The 21,367-nt window shown below is 51.1% G+C and overlaps 1 protein-coding gene across 7 annotated transcripts in view; it reads right to left on the bottom strand.

Annotated features, from left to right (window-relative positions):
- Positions 1 to 21,367, bottom strand: part of LOC114021967 (zinc finger protein OZF-like) — a 65,682-nt gene that overhangs the window by 8,887 nt on the left and 35,428 nt on the right. For 2 of the 7 annotated variants that reach the window (XM_043528675.1, XM_043528676.1), the window contains exons 2-4: positions 10,037 to 10,226; positions 9,433 to 9,546; positions 8,148 to 9,065 (exon numbers count right to left, since the gene is read on the bottom strand). The exons of 2 other annotated variants lie outside the window; for them this stretch is intronic. In XM_043528675.1, coding sequence (XP_043384610.1) covers positions 8,148 to 9,065; positions 9,433 to 9,546; positions 10,037 to 10,226 — 1,222 coding nt within the window. Of the gene's footprint in view, positions 1 to 4,287; positions 9,066 to 9,432; positions 9,547 to 10,036; positions 10,227 to 12,459; positions 12,598 to 21,367 lie in introns of those variants that run through there. 3 more of the 7 variants (XM_037914774.2, XM_043528681.1, XM_043528677.1) reach the window with 3 other exon arrangements.

Raw genomic sequence — 21,367 nt, 5'->3', positions numbered from 1 at the left:
TGCTGCAGGGATGCTGCGGGTCGGACACGTGCTCTGGTGGTGGCCTCACGCCCTGATGCTCTCAGGACCTTTCTTCCTAGCATCGCACCCCCATTGGTGTTATGATCCCCCCTCCCAGTCCAGCCTGCAAGCCCTCTTGGCTGGAGATGTCTCCCTGCACTGGTTCCTCTGCCCAGGGTCTCCCCTCGCTCTCCCCAGCTGCTCACGGCACCCGGCTCCGGACTGCTCCAGCCCCAGCTTCCCTCTGCCTCCAGCTCAGCTCCCTGGGCTGCGCCTCTCTGGCTCGGGCTGGTGCTGCTCTGTTCCCAGCCCAGCTCTGCTCTCTCCTTAGCACCTCCCGCCCTGCTCTGCCCCCTACAGCTCACAGAGAGGATGCGACCCCGGCTTCCTGACTTCCTCCTTGGCCTGCCCGCCCTGTCCACCAGGCTGACCCGGAGCATTGGCCCCTGCCCATTGTCAGTCTCCGGATCTTGAGGCCAACAGTCCCCTTACCCATATACACATCAGAATCGTTATTTATTGCTAGCTAGTAAGTTTTCTGCTGTGAAAAGTGATATTTGTATGTTTGTTCATATTTTTCACAGCCTCTCAGCTAGCTACCTAGGTGGCCAACTTGGTAATTTTTAAAAACCAGGCACACCAGCAGCAGTGCTGGAACTTCCCCTGCCCCACCTCTTTCCCCCGAGGTCCCACCCTTCCCCGCCCCTTCCCCATAGGCTCCGCCCCTGCCCTGCCTTTCCCCCCAAGGCTCTCCCAGTAACTGGACTTTGGGTGTCCGGTCACTAGATCTGACCAGACACTGTCAGCTCCCCGTTTAGACTGGACTTTCTGGTCGAAAACCAGGCACCTGGCCACCCTAGTAGCACCCAACATGCAATAAGTTCTGGGAACGCGTCGGGGACAACTTCTGCTTTCCGATGGTGGGGGAAGTACCCAGGGGGCAGCCGGGTTAGACTCAGTTCTGACCAGCAGGGAGGAATTCGTTGGTCTAGATGAAATTACTGTAAGGTGGATGCACGACTGGCTGAAAGACTGTACTCCAAGTAGTTATCAATGGTATGGATGGTATGGTGTCAAACTGGGAGGGGAACAGCCCATACCCCGGCTCCCAGCAGGTAGGTGCTGAGGGATGGCTGTCGCTGCACCCTGGGATTGTGTCTGCACCCTGACACAGACAGCAACTGACACTGCCCTCACCTTGTGAGTACCTTCTCCAGCACCCAAAACTTCACCCTCCCGCAGCTACCCTCCTCATCAGCGTCCTTTTTGAGAACCTGGAATATGGTCACCCTCGTAACAAACACAGAGTAAAATCTCACCATTCTACATGCACTGGTGTTACACGCATTTCAACAGCGTAATATTAAACAGATCATGAGTTTTCCAATGATCCCTCACCAGGCATACTTTGTACATTATATATCATAACCATACACAGGTGGTGAACATGGGGCACAGGGGGTTAGTTACAAGAGGGATGCAGTGTGGGGTGAGTGGGGAAGAGACAGTCTCTCTCATCCCCACACAGGACACTGCAGTAGATGAGGAGGAGGTTGTGACAGGTTCCTCCCAGGGTGCCATCTGGAACTGGGATACCACTGAGCTCACCTGACCCACCAGCCTGGACTTCCTATACACTGCACTGCTGTGACCAGCCTGCCAAGCCCTCTCCCAGGCTTCAGTCTGCACTTTACCAGCACACATACAGGTAGGGACACACCCAGCTGGAGTTCATACAGACTCTGTGATCAGCTCTGCATGGGAAGGCATAGCTAAGGCACCTCCCACTTCCTAAGGCATGCCCCCCTACCCCGAGTGTAAACCCAGTGTATATCGTCTTGCGCCGCACAAGGAACTGTACAGCATAAGCTCATGAAATTTGCCCCCTCCCTCAATGTGGAAAGGAAAATACACAGCTTTCTGCCCCAAGTTATGACTCCCACACGCACTGTTTTAGATAACGCAAAAACAAGTTTATTAACTACAAGAGATCGATTTTAAGGGATTATAAGGGATAGCAAACCAATCAAAGCAGATAATCTAGCAAATAAACAAAGCACAATCTAAGCTTTATATACTAAAGAGATTGGATATGAGTAGCAACTTCTCACCCTAAATAATTATTTAAGCTGGTTACAGAGATTCTTAAGGGGCCGGCTGCCCTTGCTTACAGCTTAAAAACCCCAGGTATTTCTTCACAGTCTAGAAACCCCTCTAGCCTGGCTTCAGCACTTCCCCCCAGTTCAGTCCTTTTTCCTCAACGGTTTCCCAGAATCTCCTTTGGGCGGGGAGTCAGTGAAGAACCATGCTGATGTCTCTCCTCTGTCTTAAACAGCTTTTGTATGTGAAGAGCACCGTTTGTCTCCATGCTTGGTTCCCATGCCTTTCAGTGGAAAAACACTGGTTTTCCAAGATGGAGTCCAGTACCAGGTGATCTGGTCACATGACTTTGTAGTGTCACAACAGCCGTGACTCCAGGCTGTTTGTAGGGTCTTCAGGAAGGCTTTCTGCTGGGAGATTACCTTCTTTTAAAACCTATTGTTCTCCCTAATGGCCCTTCCCAGCCAGCCATTTAGACTGCCAATTAGGGCTGTAGATTAATTGCAGTTAACTCACATGATTAACTCAAAAAAATGAATCACGATTAAAAAATGAACCATGATTAATCACAGTTTTAACTGCATTGTTAAACAATAGAGTACCAATTTAAATGTATTAAATATTTTGGATGTTTTTCTACATTTTCACATGTATTGTATCCTGTGTTGTAATTGAAATGAAAGTGCATATTATTTTTATTCCAACTATTTGCAGTGTAAAAATGATAAACAAAAGAAATAGTATTTTTCAATTCACCTCAGTAAGTACTGAAGTTCAATCTCTTTATCATGAAAGTGCAACTTACAAATCTACAGTTTTTTGTTACATAACTGAACTCAAAAGCAAAACAATGTAAAACTTTAGAGCCTACAAGTCCACCCTGTTCTTGTTCAGCCAATCCCGAAGACAAACAAGTTTGTTTACATTTGCAGGAGATAATGCTGCTGGCTTCCTATTTACAATGTCACCTGAAAGTGAGAACAGGAGTTCACATGGCACTTTTGTAGCCAGCAATGCAAGGTATTTAAGTGCAAGATATGCTAAACATTCATATGCCCCTTCATGCTTCAGCCACCATTCCTGAGGACATGCTTCCATGCTGATGATGCTCATTAAAAAAAATAATACATTAATTACATTTTTGATTGAACTCCTTTGGGCAGAATAGTATGTCTCCTGCTCTGTTTTATCCGCATTCTGCCATATATTCCATGTTATAGCAGTCTCGGATGATGACCGAGCACATGTTGTTTCATTTAAGAACACTTTCACTGTAGATTTGACAAAACGCAAAGAAGGTACCAATGTGAGATTTCTAAAGATAGCTACAGCACTTGACCCAAGGTTTAAGAATCTGAAGTGCCTTCCAAAATCTGAGAGGGATGAGGTGTGGAGCTTGCTTTCAGAAGTCATGAAAGAGCAACACTCTGATGTGGAAACTACAGAACCTGAACCACCAAAAAAGAAAATCAACCTTCTCCTGGTGGCATTTCAGATAATGAAAATGAACATGTGTTGATCCATTTTGCTTTGCACTGTTATCGAGCAGAACTCGTCATCAGCATGGACACGTCTTCTGGAACGGTAGTTGAAGCATGAAGGGACATATGAATCTTTAGCACATCTGGCACGTAAATATCTTGTGACACCGGCTACACCAGTGCCATGAGAACACCTGTTCTTACTTTCAGGTGACATTCTAAACAAGAAGTGGGAAGCATTACCTCCCACAAATGTAAACAAATTTGTTTGTCTGAGCGATTGGCTGAACAAGAAGTAGGACGGAGTGGACTTGCAGGCTCTAAAATTTTACACTTATTTTTGAATGCAGGTTTTTTTGTACATAATTCTACGTTTGTAAATTCAACTTTCATGATAAAGAGATTGCAGTACAGTACTTGTATTAGGTGAATTGAAAAATACTATTTCTTTTGTTTTTTTACAGTGCAAATACTTGTAATCAAAAATAAATATGAAGTGAGCATTGTACACTTTGTATGCTGTGTTGTAATTGAAATCAATATATTTGAAAATGTAAAAATCATCCAAAAATATTTAAATACATGGAATTCTATAATTGTTTAACAGTTCGATTAATCGAGTGATTAATTTTGTTAATCTTATGATTCATTGCAATTAATTTGTTTAATTGCATGATTAATCGTGATTAATTTTTGTATTCGCTTGACAGCCCTATTGACAATCTTGCCTAGTGGGTGTTCCCCAAGTGTAAACACATTTCTAATAGAAATGCATAGCCAATATTCCTAACTTCAGATACAAAAAGATAGATGCATACAAATAGGATCATCATATTCAGTAAATCATACCCTTTTCAATGATCTTTCACATGACCTATCTTGAAAAAAATACATCATAGTTATGCTATAATCATACCATAATAGTATCTCTATGAAGAATATGGGACGCAGTGCCACAGTGAGCAGCTGAACTGTAAGGTTGCCCATCTCCCTCTGGCCTCAATGCTGGGTATTGGCCTGGCTTCAAGGCTGCCCAGGTCTGTTGATATCCCCGGCTCCCTTCTTGGCTACACCCAACCTCAGCATCTTTGCAATAGGGAGATGCTGCCCCCTACCCCCGGATCATTTTTTGGAGTGTCGTTCATGGTCCTTTAGATTTCATGGGCAGCTTCACAAGACACTCACAATCCAATTCAAGTTTCTCTCTGGCACCGGTGCAGCGAGTTCACAGTTCTCAGCCTCAGCCGTCTGGCTCTGAGGAGCAAACCCAGCAGTTTCCCAGCTCTGTTCCCCTCATCTTCTGCCCCTCCAAATGGTATCTTACATCACTTCATAGATCAGGCAGTAACTTCATTCCCTGTTTCAGTCTCAGGCTCGACCACTGTGAATGTATCTCATACCATCACTGCTTGTGCTGAGAGATATTGATCACTGTCATTGTTCAAACCACACAAAAAAAATCTCATGACAAAGGGTTAGATAAAGATTAAAATAAAATCTAAAAAAGGACTATTCTGGCAAATGATAATTTGTCTTGTCAAGTCCTCAATGAATCTGACCTACATCCTGTCAAACTAAACTAATATCAAAGTATGTGACCAAACGGCCTTCACAAAGAGAGAAAAACCCACAATCCAGGGTGGGCTATAAAACACGTTCTTGTTCATAAAGTAAAATCTCAGAGAATCATTTAAGACTCAAAATCAGGAAAATAAATTTACCCATGTTCTTCTGAAGCCACTAAACCGGCTTCACTTCTAGCCTCATTATTTGGTTGTATTAGTTGCAAAAGCTTTAGCATCATCATAATAAAAGAAAGAGAAAGAAAGACAAATCTTCCGATGTACAAATGATCTGGACTAGCCTAGAAAAAGCCAGGAAGCAATTTTACCAATAGATGGAAACAGGGCTACAAGATCTGAAAGGTCAAACTGTGCTTTGAGGTTCAATGGGATTTCCCCACCCACTCCTAGGTCTATGACACTTTCTTCTCCAGCCCTCCGGAGTCTGACTTAGGATCATAGACATCAAACTGTGATTCCTAAGCATGGAGAGACAGGGATACGGGGGTAAGTGACACCCTAGGAGATGGAGGGGTAGAACGAGGACAGGATAAAACTCTCCATCGCTTGGACAGGGGCTGCTGTGTCGAGAGTGGAGCATGACAGTGATGGGGGAAGGAGGGAATCCCTGAGACTCACCCCATTGCCCTGAAAGAGCACAGACGCTAAAACACCACATTTTACTGTCCCCGCTCCCCATTTATTTAGCATGTCATTAATTCTTGTGCATAAAGGGAGAAAATGTACAAACACTAATGCTTTTCAGCACGGCCTGGTGTAATGTGAGACTATCTAGGAATGAGACAATCTGGCCCCAAAGGGGAAACAAAGGGACTAACGATCACTTTGTGAATGGGAGGGGGTCAGAACAGGTAAGTAAGGCTACGGTTTTATTACGGAGGTTGTGGAACTCAGGCAACCTGTGATTTCCAGACACCTCCGTGACTGCAGCCCGTGGTGGCTTGGAACTGCGGGGTCCCCCTGCCACCCATGGCAGCCGAGAGCTGCCCCCTGGAGCTCTGACCTGCTGCAGGCCGTGGGGTTACCCCACATCTCCTGGCCGCAATGGGTGGCTCCCAGAGCTTTGAGTCACTGCGGGTGGCTGGGGGCCCCCCATAGCTCCCAGCAGGCATGGATGGCGGGGCGGCTCCAGAGCTCCGAGCTGCAGGTGGTGGTGGTGGGGGCCCTCGGAGACCCCAGCCAGAGCCCCCGCACCTCCCCAGCTGACATGGAACCCCAGAGCCCCAGCAGCAATAGGTGCTGGAGCCTTCTCTCTCCCATTTTGTCACGGATATTAGTAGTAAAAGTCATGGACAGGCTTCCGTGAATTTTTCTTTATTGCCCGTGACCTGTCCACAACCTTTACTAAAAATATCCATGACAAATCTCAGCCTTGCACATAAGATGCTCAGGGAGAGTTTACAGTAGAAAAACTGGTGCAGGGTCACAGAGATGCGCTGGCTAATCCTGACCATGTTTCCTACCATAGACACGCTCAGAGGCTGATGCTGCAGAGGCAGAAGTGGGATCTCCAGGCCTCCCACAAAAGGCCCTGTGGGAATCAGCCCCTCAGTGGTGCTGCCTGAATGCAGAGGGGGCAGGGAGAAGGGGCAGAGAGGGTGAGTGATGAGAGACAGCAAGTCTCTGCTGCTGTGCTCTCCCTCTCCTCTTGTCCCATGATCCCCAAACACTCAAAAGCCCCAGCACGCAGCTCCCCCTGCTTCCCAGCTCCCCCAGCCCCAACCATTCAACCCCCAGTGTCCTCCCCATAACTCATTGGCCTGGTCCCTTAATATTTGATTGCCCATAGCCCAGTGCCCTGGGGGATTTGGGGAAGGGAGGAGTTTCTAGCCCCCAAGGACACTCCCCATGCAAGGAACAGCTCCAGGTCAGTGGGGGAGCCCAGCGCAAGGGCTGGGGAAGATGCGGCGTGGGGACAGGCATCTAGAGTGAAAGTGGGGCCTGGCACAAGTGTCCTTCTCCTCATCTCCATGGCAGGGGGATCCCGACTGGGAAGGTAAGGGAGAGGGGGGAACTTCAGCCAGGCAGAGGGAGAGGCTGGAGGAGTTTCTCTCTCTCCGTTCCCCCACCTATGCCCCATCAGCTCAGCAGCCAGGGCTGTAGCAGGGAGGAGGGGCTGATGGGGGCTTCTCCTCCTCTGCCTGGGGTTTGCTTAGACCAGGCAGAGACAGAGGGTCATTGACCAGCTGCTGCTTGGCTGCTGCTGGATCCTCACCGCAGTGATGGGCAGCTGGATCCTTGGGAGCCAAATGCCCCTGATGTGTGTGGGAATGAGGAAATGGGTTGGTCACCATAGCCAGCCCCAGTCAGGGCCCTTAGAGAATTTCTCTGCTGTGTAGAGGAGTCTCTGATGTCCAACATGGTGTTAGCTCCATGTGGACCATGTCCCACACTGCGAACATCTCAGAGGTTTCTTCCCTATGCGGATTTGCAGATGCCTGATACTCTGGGATCACCAAATAAACCTTCCCCCACATTCAAGGTCTCTCTGTTGTGTGGGTCACTGATGTGTGTCTGCAGTCAAGCTATTCCTAGGGTGTCTCACCCTTGTGTATTCTCTGATGTTTGGTGAGCTCTGAGCTCTTACTGAAGCTTTTCCCACAGTCAAGGCATTTATAAGGTGTCTCTCCCATGTGCATTCTCCCATGTTTAGTAAGATGTGAGCGCTGACTGAAAGTTTTCCCACAGTCCAAGCATTTGTATGGTCTTTCTCCTGTGTGGGTTCTCTGATGTGTAATAAGCTTTGAGCTCTCACTATAATCTTTCCCACACTCAAGGCATTTATAAGGTCTCTCTCCTGTGTGGGTTCTCTGATGTGTAATAAGCGCTGAGCTCCGAATAAAACTTTTCCCACATTCACAGCATTGAAAGGGTCTCTCTCCTGTGTGCAGTCTCTGGTGTAGAATAAGTTGTGACTTCTCAATGAAGCTTTTCCCACAGTCTAAACATTTATGGGGTCTCTCTCCTGTGTGGATTCTCTGATGAGTGGTAAGTTTTGTTCTGTCAACAAAACTTTTCCCACAATCGAGGCATTTATAGGGTTTGTCACCTGTGTGGATTTTCTGATGCTTAATAAGGCGGGAGCGACTACTGAAATCATTCCCACACTCAAGGCATTTATAAGGTCTCTCTCCAGTGTGCAGTCTCTGGTGTATAATAAGTTCTGACTTCTGAATGAAGCTTTTCCCACATTCAAGGCATGTATAGGGTCTTTCTCCTGTGTGGATTCTTTCATGTTTAGTAAGGGATGAACTTTCGATAAAACCTTTCCCACACTCGAGGCATTTATAGGGTCTCTCTCCCGTGTGCAATCTCTGGTGTTTAATAAGATAAGGCTTCCTACTGAAGCTTTTCCCACAGTCTAAGCATTTATAGGGCTTCTCTCCTGTGTGGGTTCTGTGATGTGACATAAGATGTGATGTCTCATTAAATTTTTTCCCGCACTCCAGGCATTCATAGGGTCTCTCTCCTGTGTGCAGTCTCTGGTGTGTAATAAAGTGTGACTTCTCACTGAACCTTTTCCCACAGTCCAAGCATTCATAGGACTTCTCTCCTGTGTGGGTTCTCCAATGTTTAACAAGGTTTGCACTGAAACGGAATCTTTTCCCACAGTCGAGGCATTTGTAGGGTTTCTCTTCATTGTGACTTGTCTGCTGGACTGAGGTTTCCTTGGGATCCTTGCATCCTCCGCCATGTTCAGTGGATTCATCCAGTTTCTTCCCGGGATAGTTTCCCAGCTGCATCTCTGATCTGTCTCCATCTTCCCAGGCACTTCCCTGCTCCAAGCACTGGGAAAAATTCCCTTCGGCTCTTCTCAAAAACATCTCCTGTGGTTCCATTTGCTCAGGCCCTTCCTGATGTGGATTCTCCTCCTTGTTCTCACTCACTGTCCTATCACCTGCTGGGAGAGAGAGAATCCAGACAGGAGTCACTGCTTGTGCCGGGGAGAAAGGACAGAAAGGGGAACAGCAAAGAGTGAAAACACAACACAGTTACTTTTGGGGAGATGGAGACATTGGATTTTGCCTCTACATCCCACCCAAACACTCCCAGGGAAGCAAAGTCAGGGAGGAAATTCCCACAGCTAACAGGGTGGGTGGGAAGCCATGATTGATTTCTGCCTTGATGATAGGACACCTGCTGACGGCCGCCCTGACCTGGTTGAGAGGGGCACAACTGACGGCTTTCACTCACAGTAAGTTTTTGGGAGTCCAAACTTTTTCCTTCACTCGCCAGATGTTTCTGTCTCAGTTTCCCTCATTCCTCACCTGTGCAGGTGCCTCTTGGGCTCTCCCTTTCCTCAGCAGCCTGGAGATCTGGGACCCACGGCTCTTCCCCTCGTTTAAGCTGGGCAATCAGGTCAGGTTTGGGAATGGGGAATACTGTGCAGGGGGTGAAATCAGGGAAGCTCAGGGCTCACGGAGTCTTGGTAGAGTATTTGTCACAAGGAACATTCCCTGAGTTTAACCTGACCCTACATGGGACTGTGGTAACTCAGACCCCTTGGGAGCAGCAGATATCTGAGGGCACAGAGGTGTTGTTACACCCTCACTAGGAGGTCTCAGAGAAGATGTGTTATGGGGGACTTGCTGACACACACACAGCTCAGGTGTTAAACTCCTGCCTATTTCCAAGCCTGCAGAACCTAGAGCCCGCCCCATGGATGGAGCAAGGTGAACGGGTGTGAAGGAAAAATAATACAAGCAGGACGATACCCTGCTTCTGATCCCCTGAAAGCTGGAGAGATGGGGATGAATTAGCATGTCCATTAGGTTTCTGAATTCCCTGTTCCCTTGAAGGGGGTATGTAGATGCAAATCTCTCCCTCACTGCAGTTGTGAACTATGCGACCCTCCCCCCCAATCCAACTGACCATGGAAGAACTTGATGAGATTCAGACGTGCATCTAAGAGCTGAGGCCACAGGAATCCCTTACCCAGCAAGGTCACCATCACATAGTTCTCCTGCATGACGTCCCTGTAGAGGGCTCTCTGACCGGGGTCCAGCAGAGCTCCCTGTCCCCGGGTGAAATACACAGCCACCTCCTCGAAGGTCACCGGCATCTGAAACATCAGTTCCCCCACTCAGCACCTGCAGCCCCAGCCAGAATCCCACTAGTCACAGGGGAGGAGGCCCAGAAAAGCAGAATCCCACCCCCACCCTGCTCAGAGCAGCCAGGAGGCTTGAGGGGGTGGAAGACAGTGAGAGCTCCTTGTCCCTCCCAGCACACGGAGCAGGGCAGGGTCTTCTCATTTCCCACAAACCTGCCAGGCACAGGCAGACATGGGAAGCAGAGCTCTGAGCCGGGGGCAGGGACAGGAATCCCGACAGCTTCCCTTCGTACTTCACAGCAGCCTCTGGCCAGTGGGGTGAGGATGCAGCTCTGGGAATCATAGAATCATAGAATCATATAATATTAGGGTTGGAAGGGACCTCAGAAGGTCATCTAGTCCAACCCCCTGCTCGAAGCAGGACCAAGTCCCAGTTAAATCATCCCAGCCAGGGCTTTGTCAAGCCTGACCTTAAAAACTTCTAAGGAAGGAGATTCTACCACCTCCCTAGGTAACGCATTCCAGCGTTTCACCACCCTCTTAGTGAAAAAGTTTTTCCTAATATCCAATCTAAACCTCCCCCACTGCAACTTGAGACCATTACTCCTCGTTCTGTCATCTGCTACCATTGAGAACAGTCTAGAGCCATCCTCTTTGGAACCCCCTTTCAGGTAGTTGAAAGCAGCTATCAAATCCCCCCTCATTCTTCTCTTCTGCAGACTAAACAATCCCAGCTCCCTCAGCCTCTCCTCATAAGTCATGTGTTCTAGACCCCTAATCATTTTTGTTGCCCTTTGCTGGACTCTCTCCAATTTATCCACATCCTTCTTGTAGTGTGGGGCCCAAAACTGGACACAGTACTCCAGATGAGGCCTCACCAATGTCGAATAGAGGGGAACGATCACATCCCTCAATCTGCTCGCTATGCCCCTACTTATACATCCCAAAATGCCATTGGCCTTTTTGGCAACAAGGGCACACTGCTGACTCATATCCAGCTTGTCGTCCACTGTCACCCCTAGGTCCTTTTCCGCAGAACTGCTGCCTAGGCATTCGGTCCCTAGTCTGTAGCGGTGCATTGGATTCTTCCGTCCTAAGTGCAGGACCCTGCACTTATCCTTATTGAACCTCATCAGATTTCTTTTGGCCCAATCCTCCAATTTGTCTAGGTCCTTCTGTATCCTATCCCTCCCCTCCAGCGTATCTACCACTCCTCCCAGTTTAGTATCATCCGCAAATTTGCTGAGAGTGCAATCCACACCATCCTCCAGATCATTTATGAAGATATTGAACAAAACCGGCCCCAGGACCGACCCCTGGGGCACTCCACTTGACACCGGCTGCCAACTAGACATGGAGCCATTGATCACTACCCGTTGAGCCCAACAATCTAGCCAACTTTCTACCCACCTTATAGCGCATTCATCCAGCCCATACTTCCTTAACTTGCTGACAAGAATACTGTGGGAGACCGTGTCAAAAGCTTTGCTAAAGTCAAGAAACAATACATCCACTGCTTTCCCTTCATCCACAGAACCAGTAATCTCATCATAAAAGGCGATTAGATTAGTCAGGCATGACCTTCCCTTGGTGAATCCATGCTGGCTGTTCCTGATCACTTTCCTCTCATGCAAGTGCTTCAGGATTGATTCTTTGAGGACCTGCTCCATGATTTTTCCAGGGACTGAGGTGAGGCTGACTGGCCTGTAGTTCCCAGGATCCTCCTTCTTCCCTTTTTTAAAGATTGGCACTACATTAGCCTTTTTCCAGTCATCCGGGACTTCCCCCGTTCGCCACGAGTTTTCAAAGATAATGGCCAATGGCTCTGCAATCACAGCCGCCAATTCCTTCAGCACTCTCGGATGCAACTCGTCCGGCCCCATGGACTTGTGCACGTCCAGCTTTTCTAAATAGTCCCTAACCACCTCTATCTCCACAGAGGGCTGGCCATCTCTTCCCCATTTTGTGATGCCCAGCGCAGCAGTCTGGGAGCTGACCTTGTTAGTGAAGACAGAGGCAAAAAAAGCATTGAGTACATTAGGGAGTCTGGTCAGTTTTCCCAGCCCTGCCCAGGATTTTTTTTTTTCCTGTTTCAGAAATGGGGGGAATGGAATAGGCCTGTTCAGAAAATCAGGCCCAGGTTAAACGTGTCTCAGCAGGTTTATCACCCTGTCCCCTCTCTGCTTCATCCTGTCTGTTTCCTGGCCCTACCCCCCTACAACAACCTCCCTGAAAAATTCCCTACCTGAGCTGGCTCCATCACAGCCATTTCCCTTCCTTGTGTCTTTGAAGCTGGGATGATCTGGAGCAAAACGTGGACGTGATTCCTCAGCCTGTCAGGCCAAGAGGGGCGATGGGGGAGGTTTCAGAAGGGGCTTGAGTCCATTTCACACCCCGATTCCCCCCAGCTCTATCCCTGCAGACAGACTCACTGAACTCTGCTACACTGGGTAAAACCATCAGTGACTTTATTACAACACAGACCTGGCCCCTCCCACCAAGGCTGAACCCACACGGGCACTTTTAAACCCTCCCTGGACAGAGTCCTGTAACCAATTATTTTAGTTTTTTTGTCATTTATTGTGTGATGTTATGATTAATTCATATGTTATGTCATATATAATCATTTTATGTTAAATAGAGTAAAACTGTAGGATTATAAAAGTATAAGATTGATTAATAGTAGAAGGGATAGGTATGCATTAGGTATCTAAGTAAGCAGGATTGAAACACAAGGCCCACAGGCTGAAGCTTGTAAGATTTTAGCTTAGCCATATTAGGCCTTGGAGCTAAGAAATGCTGACCTCAGTACGTCACTGAGGAATGACCCGGTGCCACAAGATTATGGGCAAAGATATACCAGTGGGTAATATTGTGAAAAATTAGCCAGAAGGTTAATTTTAAATCACAAAAATGTTGTAATGGCATATCTGTCTGCAACATGTGTCTTAACCACAGGGTATAAATTGTGAATCAATGCTAATGAGAATAAATAGAACCTACCTGACCAATAGAAATTGGGGTCCCTTGTGCTTCCGGGGGACACCAAACCAATAAGAACAAAGAGGGTTGACACTTTCATGAACATGCACAGAATGTAGGTATAGTTGGAATCACCATATAAAAAGAGGGTGCCCAGATTAGGAAAACTGAATTCCCTGTAGTGTGACTGGGAGCGCATCCGCCACACTCGCCAAGACAGGGTTACACCCACATTATGGATAGCAGAAGTCCCGCACCCTAGGCCAGACTGGGCATGCTCCAGATGCTGTAGCAGTCTAGAGGGAGGAAGCCAAGCTCATTCTGGGTTGGAGGCTGGAGAGAAAGGACCGGGGCTGGTCGGTCCCGCTGAGGACTGGCTACAGCCACAAGGACCAGCTTGGACCCTGCGACCGATGGAGTCCCAGGAAGCTACATGTGCTGGAGACCCAGAAGCCTCGTGGACTGCCTCACCAGGGACAACGGCAGGAAGTGACCCAGGGAGGGTGATGGACGAGTATCTCCCATCCAGGTAAGCTCAGCGTGTTTTAGTAGGATTCTCTGCTGAGCCAGTGGCTCTGCCACTGTTAGGGCCCTGGGTCTCCCCTACCTGGGCTGCCAGCCCCCCTTGCTGGTGGGTACTGGCCTCTAGGCCCCGCCACCCTGCACCAAAGGGCTGCGTGCTAGTAAGTCTGGCCACTAGGCCATGCTTCCCCAGGCACTGGGGCTATGGCCTTTGCTTTGGTCCTTGGACCCTGGGCTAGTGGGGTTGGACACAGACAAGTAAACTCACCGGTGGTGTCCACACACCCACTTCCCATCCCCTTTCGGGACAGGGTGTGCATACACCGTGACATATGGGAAAACTCCAGCAGGAACCATCCCTCCACTGATGATCAATCCATGAGAGACCTACAGACTGTAACACTATCTAGGAGGATGTGAGTATAACTATGTTTGTAACTCATGCACAGGTCTGTATGGAATTTCTGTATGCTTGGGTATTCATAACTTTAATAGTTACTTTAATAAAACTTGTAAAACAGCACTAGACCTTGTACTTGTGAATGTCTGTGTGGTCACTGCCCTTGGTCTTTGTGTTCCTAGAGACTGTAAATCTGAGGCAAGTAGCAGAGGTGACTTTCACTCCATTAAGCTTGAAACTGTAGCCATCAGAGCCGAACCCAGGGTGGTGTGATCCCACACACTAAATTCACTTTAAATAAAATAAAAGGCTACAGTCTCTAAGACAAATGCTAGAAAAGAGCAGAATCAAAGGAGCCACTTTGGGGGATTCCTCCTGACACTGGCCCCGAGGGCAGCGCATGTCCCCCACAGCGTGGGGCCTCGGCCAGGGAAGGAACTGACTTTTCCTCTGACAGCTCCTCCCCTTGTTCCCAGGAGAGTCAGTCTGCCCAGGGGGATGCAGGGAATGGATCCGGGCAGGCCTGGGAGTCTCCCTCCCCACTTCTTGCTCCTGCTGCCCATTTTGGTCTCACCATTCCCCTTCCTGTCTCCTTCCCTCTCCCCTCTGCCTGGGAGAACTGGGGACTGTCCCGTTCCCATGGGCGTTTGCTCTCCAGCGTGAGCCTGGCTGTGTCACTGAGGGGAGCAGCTCTGGGACCTGCAGACACATGCCCTGAAAAGAGTCCTTTGTGCAGAGTCACTTTCCTGCCCGGCCCCAGCCCTTTCCCCCAGGCACCTGGAAACTCTGGTTCAAGAGCTGACGTTGGCAGAGCCCCGGGGCTACCCCAGGGGGCTAGTTCCAGGAACATCAAAAGTCCCCACCTGGGCTGGCACAGAGGGGGCTTAATGAAGGTCTCTCCCTGGCACAGACCCCGCTGCGGGAGCAGCAGCTGCTCAGTCTAGGCCCCAGATCACAACGCAGGAGGCAGCATCAACTGACCCAGGGAGCTCAATTAACTCCCGGGTGCTAATATCATGAGCAGACAGAGACAGACACCAGCCTCCTCTTCCATAGCAATAGCCAGCCCCCCAGCCCCCCTTATGAGGAGAGTTCAGCAGCTGCGGATTTCATTTGCCCACCTGGACTCACACCAGAACAGAACCAGAGAACCAGCTTGAACCGATATGCTTAACTGACCTGGAACCAGACTCGAACCAACATTTTTCATCTTAGGGCTTGGCTACACTTGCGTGTTAGAGCGCATTAAAGGAGCCCCGGGCGCACTAGCTCACTACCCGTCCACACTGGCTAGGCAGGTAGAGTGCTCTGAGTCCATGGCTAGAGCGCTGCTGGTACTCCACCTCGGCGAGGGGAATAACGTTCTGTGCGCCCCGGCTGGAGCGCCGCGGCGCCAGTGTGAATTGAACTCAGGGAAAAACGGCTACCAGTTACAACAAAGTTTCAGCAGTTTTTCAGCTCAATATTTGATAAAACAAAACCTACTCTGATCTCACTTTCATTATAAAACAAGACACCAAAACAACACCCAGGCATGTGATCGCTACCGGAACAGCCTGTCCCGGTAGAAGGAGAAGAGAAGGGGGCAGCCCACAGGAGCAGGGAGTGGGGGGGGCAGACAGGTGGGGGGCTCCCTGCCCCAGAAGTTAACATTAACTCTTCAAGTGCAAGGGAAAAGGCTGCTCAATTCTTCTTCCCCTTGGACAGGCCTCCTCTCACCCGTCCCCACCACTTGGGGCAGCTCCTCCCTCTAACGGTCACAACCTGAGGCAGGCCCCAGGCCCCAAATTCAGTTCCCCACTGAAGCAAGCCACCACCCCACCCCTTCTGGGGCACTTCCTGGTAACTGGACCATTCTGGGGTGTCTTGAACCAGAACTGAACACACCGACTGCCACTGAACCGAACCAAACCAAACCCCAATTCCACTCCTTGCGGCTCGCAGTGACTCTGGTTGGACACCGAATCCTGCGCAGAAATCAGACCAGCCCCTGTTCAGCCCTGCCACCCCAGAAGTCAGGACCCCCCCCCATTAAGAAGATTGTCTTTAAACACAAATAGGAAGTTGGGGGGGGGGAGGGGCAGTGGGTGGACATTTGCCTTGTAAATTCTCAGCCCTTGGGGGAAGTCTCCTGCCCGCCCCCTACCCCTAGTGTGACCACCTTTCAAAAGGCAAAAGTGGGACACTTGCGGGAGCCCTGCCCCCTTTCCCTGAGACCACGCCCCCTGCTCCGCCTCTTCCCCTGAGGCCCTGCCCCCGGGCCAAGCTATGATAAGGGCTGCCCAGGGAGCCCAGGTCACTGCAGGGAGTCCTGACCCTCCACCTGCCCTGGACAGGGGTGCTTGAGAGCATCCCTTGGCCCGTCTGCCCACCCCTCAGGGTGGGTGGAGGGTCTGGGGCTCCCCAGTGCAGCCTGGGAATCTCTTATTATGGTCCGGATCTAGCTTCTGGCCTGGCCAGTGGGTGGGGCCTCCGGGGGGGACAGGAGGAGTGGGGGTTCGTGGCGAAGGGGGGCTAAGGCCCACCTCAGCCCCACCCACGGGGAACAGGCTGGCGCTGCCCCGGAGCCTCGGGCAGGCGCAGAGCCCTGGCCCAGGGAATCCGGGACAAATGGTGTCCGGGAGTCCTTCAGCCCAGGACCGGGACTTGAACTTTGCACTTCAGGACTGTCCTGCCCAGTTCGGGAGGGACGGTCACCCTGCCCATCCCCCACTGCTGGTTTGACCATTTGTAGGGGAACAATCCCCACCGGCTGCTGGGCAGGGCAGCCCCCTCACCCTCCCTTACCCCACGGGGCAGGGGAGCTGCCTTGTATCTCTCCCCACCCCTCTGCCTGCAGCCCTCTCCCTGCCCCCCTGGCTCTCCCTTCCCCAGCCAGTTTCCTCTTGCTCTCCCACTCTGCCTCCAGCCTCCCCCCCTACACCCCCCCACAGTGCCACCGCTCACATCTTCCCTCCATTCCCGCCTTGTTCCCCCCAGCCCCGTAATTCCCCCCCCCGCCCCCCTGCATCGCCCCAACCTCCCTTCAGTGCAACCACTGCCCCGCCCCCATCCCATCCTGCCCCCGGCCTCACACATCCCTATTCCCCCCCCCATCCCCCCTTATCTGCACCCCCCCCAACTCCCCCCCCCCCCCATGTGTGGCTGTCCGAGCCCCCCGCCCCGCACACACCCGGAGCTGGCGGCAGCTTTCCCGGGCCCGGGGCAGGGAATCGCAGCCGGCTCCGCGGGGAGCAGCCCGGGGCCAAACCCGCCCCCTGCAGCCCGGGGGTGACGGGGGGGGCGGGTCTCTCTTACCTTCCCTCCGAGCGGGGCCCCCCCGGGGCAGGGGCCGGGCAGGGAAGGGGCCCTGGCCGGGCTGGGGGCTCTGCCCTGGGAGAGGCTCCCGGGGAGCAGCGGGCAGGGCCCGGCTGGAGGTTCCCCTCTCCCGGCTGCAGCCCGGGCTCCGGGCTCCCAGCACCAGCCGCCGGGGCTCGGGGATCTCGCCGGGAGCCAGAGTCCCCGCAGCGGCTGCGAGTCACTTCCTGGGCCGGGCCTGAGCCCCGCGATCCTCCCCCCAGAGCCGCCCCCCAGCTGCTCCTGGGTCCTAGCGATCAACCCACCGCGGCTGCAGGCCCCTGCCCCAGACCCTGCCTCTCATGTCACTAAGAGCCCTTCAGGGTTGACCGGAAAAGGGTGCATTGTTCTACGAGGGCGACCACGATCAGGCCTGACCAACTCACTCCTCCTCAGGCATTGCTTTCATAGTATTTATCCACAGTGGGTCATGGGAGGTCTCTAATACTGGTCCTCAGGATCCTTGCAAGAAGTGTGGGCGGATGATCTTTAAGGAACTATGTTTATATACTGGAAACTGTTGTAAAGTCTGAATCCAGGCAGGGTTGAGGAACAGGGTTTGCTGGACCAAGGGATATCTAGTCATCTCTCTCCCCCAGTTCACATGTAGATGAAGCATTGTAAGTCCTGTCTGCAAACACATTTGAAGTCCTGTTTGCATATAGCAGTGGTTCTCAGCCAGGGGTAGTTGTACCCCTGGGGGTACACAGAGGTCTTCCAGCGGGTACATCAACTCATCCAGATATTTGCCTCGTTTTATAACAAATCAGCCTCCTGAAACGGGTACGGTGGTCAGGAAGGGTTGAGAGCCACTGACATATAGGACCAACAGAAAGAGCACACTGGAGAACCAACAATGGGGTCCGGGGGGCGGGGCGGCGGGGGGGCACTTCAGCGGTTTACTGGACACCTGGGGGAGAAGAACCGCACCCTGCAGTCCTTCAGGAAGCAAACAGGAGAGCGTGTTTTGCATTCCTGGAAAGGGGGATCCCAGCAACGTTGGCTGGTGACCTTGGGAGAATGTTTTAGCCATGGATTACACTAGTTAACGTTAGACTATATGAATCCTGTTATACCTGGTGTTTGACGAGTAACCTGTTGGTCTTATTGCTTCGCTATCTCTTAACCTTAGTTGATAAACTCCTGTTTGTTTTCATTAAAATGCATATCTCAGTGCTGTGATGTTATATTGGGGCTGATCCTCAACTGAATCTAACAAGCTGGTATTGTCCCTTTGGGGATGACTTGCCTCAGCCTTTGAATTTGAGTGTCCAGTGAAGAGGGGCTGGACTCTACAGAAGGACACTTCAGAGGAGTTCAAGGGCAAGGCTGCGCCTAGTGTTAACCTGCCAGGCAAAGTAAGGACTGGCAGAGCCTTGGGGAGTTTGGGTGCGGAGCTGACGGCTGGGGGTGACAGGAAACTGAGGCCTGTTAAGCAGAAGTACGTTTCCCTTGCACTGAGGCAGGGGGTAACAAGGAGATTCACAGTTTGGGGCACCCTGAGAAAACGTCACAGCCGGAACCTGCAGTGTGTGGAGCTCAGGGATGGTGAAATAACACCGCCAAGGGGCTTAAAAAACCAAGCCACCTCCAATGCTGAGGATTCCACAAGCTCCCTTGGAAGCTATTCCAGAGCTTAAATATTCAGATGGTTAGAAAGTTTTCCTAATCTCTACCCTAAATCTCCCTCCTCGCAGCTTAACACTTTTACTTCTCGTCCTACCTTCAGTGGCCATGGAGCACAACTGATTCCCAGTCTCTATAACAGCCCGTAGCATGGCTGCAGACCATCGCCAGTCTTCCTTTCTCAAGACTAATAGACCCATTTTTTTAAACCTTCCTCCACAGGTCGGGTTTTCTAAACCTTTGATCATTTTCTGTTGCTCTTCTCGGGACTCAGTCCCATTTGTCCTCATCTTTCCTAAAGTGTGGTGCCCAGAACTGGACACAGGACTCCAGCTGAGGACTCCCCAGTGCCAAGCAGAGTGGGACAAAGACCTCCCGCAACTTACATACCACACTCACGTTAATACACCCCAGAATGATACCAGCCTTTTCCCCAGCTGCGTCAACGGGTGACAGCCAGACAGCATCTGAATGAGTGCATTAAAGACCATTCCTCCCCCGCTCTCCCATTATTTCAGCCCTAGTTCAGCACACTGCTGCTCCAGCCACACACGTGCCCCAGGGAAAGAGGAACAAGTTAAAGCTGCTAGAAAAACACAATCCATGAGAGAGGCATTTGCCCGGCCTCCTCCTCTCAGCAATGTGGAGATGCCGATCCCTCTCCACATCAGTTCTCTTGGGGCATCATTGGTAGTCCTTTAGAGTTCAAGGACGACTTCACCCAGCACTCATAGGACATTTCCTCTCTCTCTCTCTCTCTGGGACATGTGCAGCGAGTTCACAGTTCTCAGCCTCAGCTCTCTGCCTTGCAAGAGCAAACAGTGCCCTTTCAAGGCCCTGTACACCCACTCACCCTCTTCCCTTCCTGCTCCTGACTGTATCTCACGTCTCTGCAGGGGTCAGGCAGTAACTTCCTTACCCATTTCAGGGTACGTCTACACTGGCAAGGTTCTGTGCAGTAAAGTTACATCGCCGCTCAGAGAACGCTGAAGGGAAACCGCTGTTGTGTGTTCACACTGTCAGCTGCGTGCACAATAGCGTATTTACACTTGCGGTACGTGCATCGGTATTTGGCGGGTGCAGTTTGGGCACCTATCCCAGCGAGCATCTCTCCCTCTTCTGCCGCTAAGTGTTGTGGGAAGGCGGAGGGGGTCGCGGGGCATCCTGGGTCCTGTCCCAATGCCCCGTGATGCATTGCTTCGCTTCCCAGCAATCCCTCTGCTTCCATCCGCATTTGGCACCATCTTTCAACCGTTTGTTTACTGCACGCTCTGCCTCATCGGTCTGCAGGAATGAATCCTGCACTGCTGACCAATACACTGCTCGCTCTCACTAACACATCACAAGTGGCCGTGGACTTAGTCCTTAAACTGCAAAGGCAAGAGGCGTCCGACATTGATCTCGCCACATGCAGTATCTATGACTTGCAATTGCCTATGGCATTCACACAGGTGCTGACCACAGTGGAGCACCATCTCTGGGCTCGGGAAACAAGCACTGAGTGGCGGGATCACCTCCTCGTGCACGTCTGGGATGATGAGCAGGGGTTGCAGAACTTTCGGATGAGGAAAGCCACCTTCATGGGACTGTGTGATGAGCTCACCCCAGCCCTGCAGCACAAGGACGTGAGAATGAGAGCTGCCCTGCCGGTGGAGAAGCGCGTGGCGATTGCACTGTGGAAGCTGGCAACTCCAGATTGCTACCAATCAGTCGCTAACCAGTTCAAAGTGGGAAGTCGACCGTTGGACTCATGTTGACAGAAGTGTGCAGGGCCATTAATCGCATCCTGCTATGAAAGACCGTGACTCTGGGCAACATGCGTGACATTGTGGCTGGCTTTGCACAAATGGGCTTCCCTAACTGCGGACGGGGGATAGATGGCACACATATTCCAACACTGGCACCAGACCACCTAGCCTCTGAGAACATTAATAGGAAGGGGTATTTCTCCAGGCTCTTGTAGATCACCGTGGGTGTTTCACGGACATTAATGCAGGCTGGTCTGGAAAGGTGCATGACGCACGCATCTTTCAGAACGCTGGCCTGTTCAAGAAGCTGCAAGCAGGGACTTTCTTCCCGGACCAGAAGATCATCGTAGGGGAAGTTGAAATGCCCATTGTGATCCTAGGAGACCCTGCCTATCCCTTAATGCCGTGGCTTGTGAAGTCATACACTGGGAACCTTTACAGCAGCCAGAAGCAGTTCAACAACAGGCTGAGCAAGTGCAGAATGACTGTTGAGTGTGCTTTTGGCTGTTTAAAGGCCCACTGGTGCTGCCTGTATGGGA

This window comes from Chelonia mydas, chromosome 14 (assembly GCF_015237465.2).
Source record: "Chelonia mydas isolate rCheMyd1 chromosome 14, rCheMyd1.pri.v2, whole genome shotgun sequence".
NCBI classification, from domain to species: Eukaryota; Metazoa; Chordata; order Testudines; family Cheloniidae; genus Chelonia; species Chelonia mydas.
The sequence above is the reverse complement of the archived record's forward strand: the minus strand, read 5'-3'. Positions and strand labels throughout refer to the sequence as shown.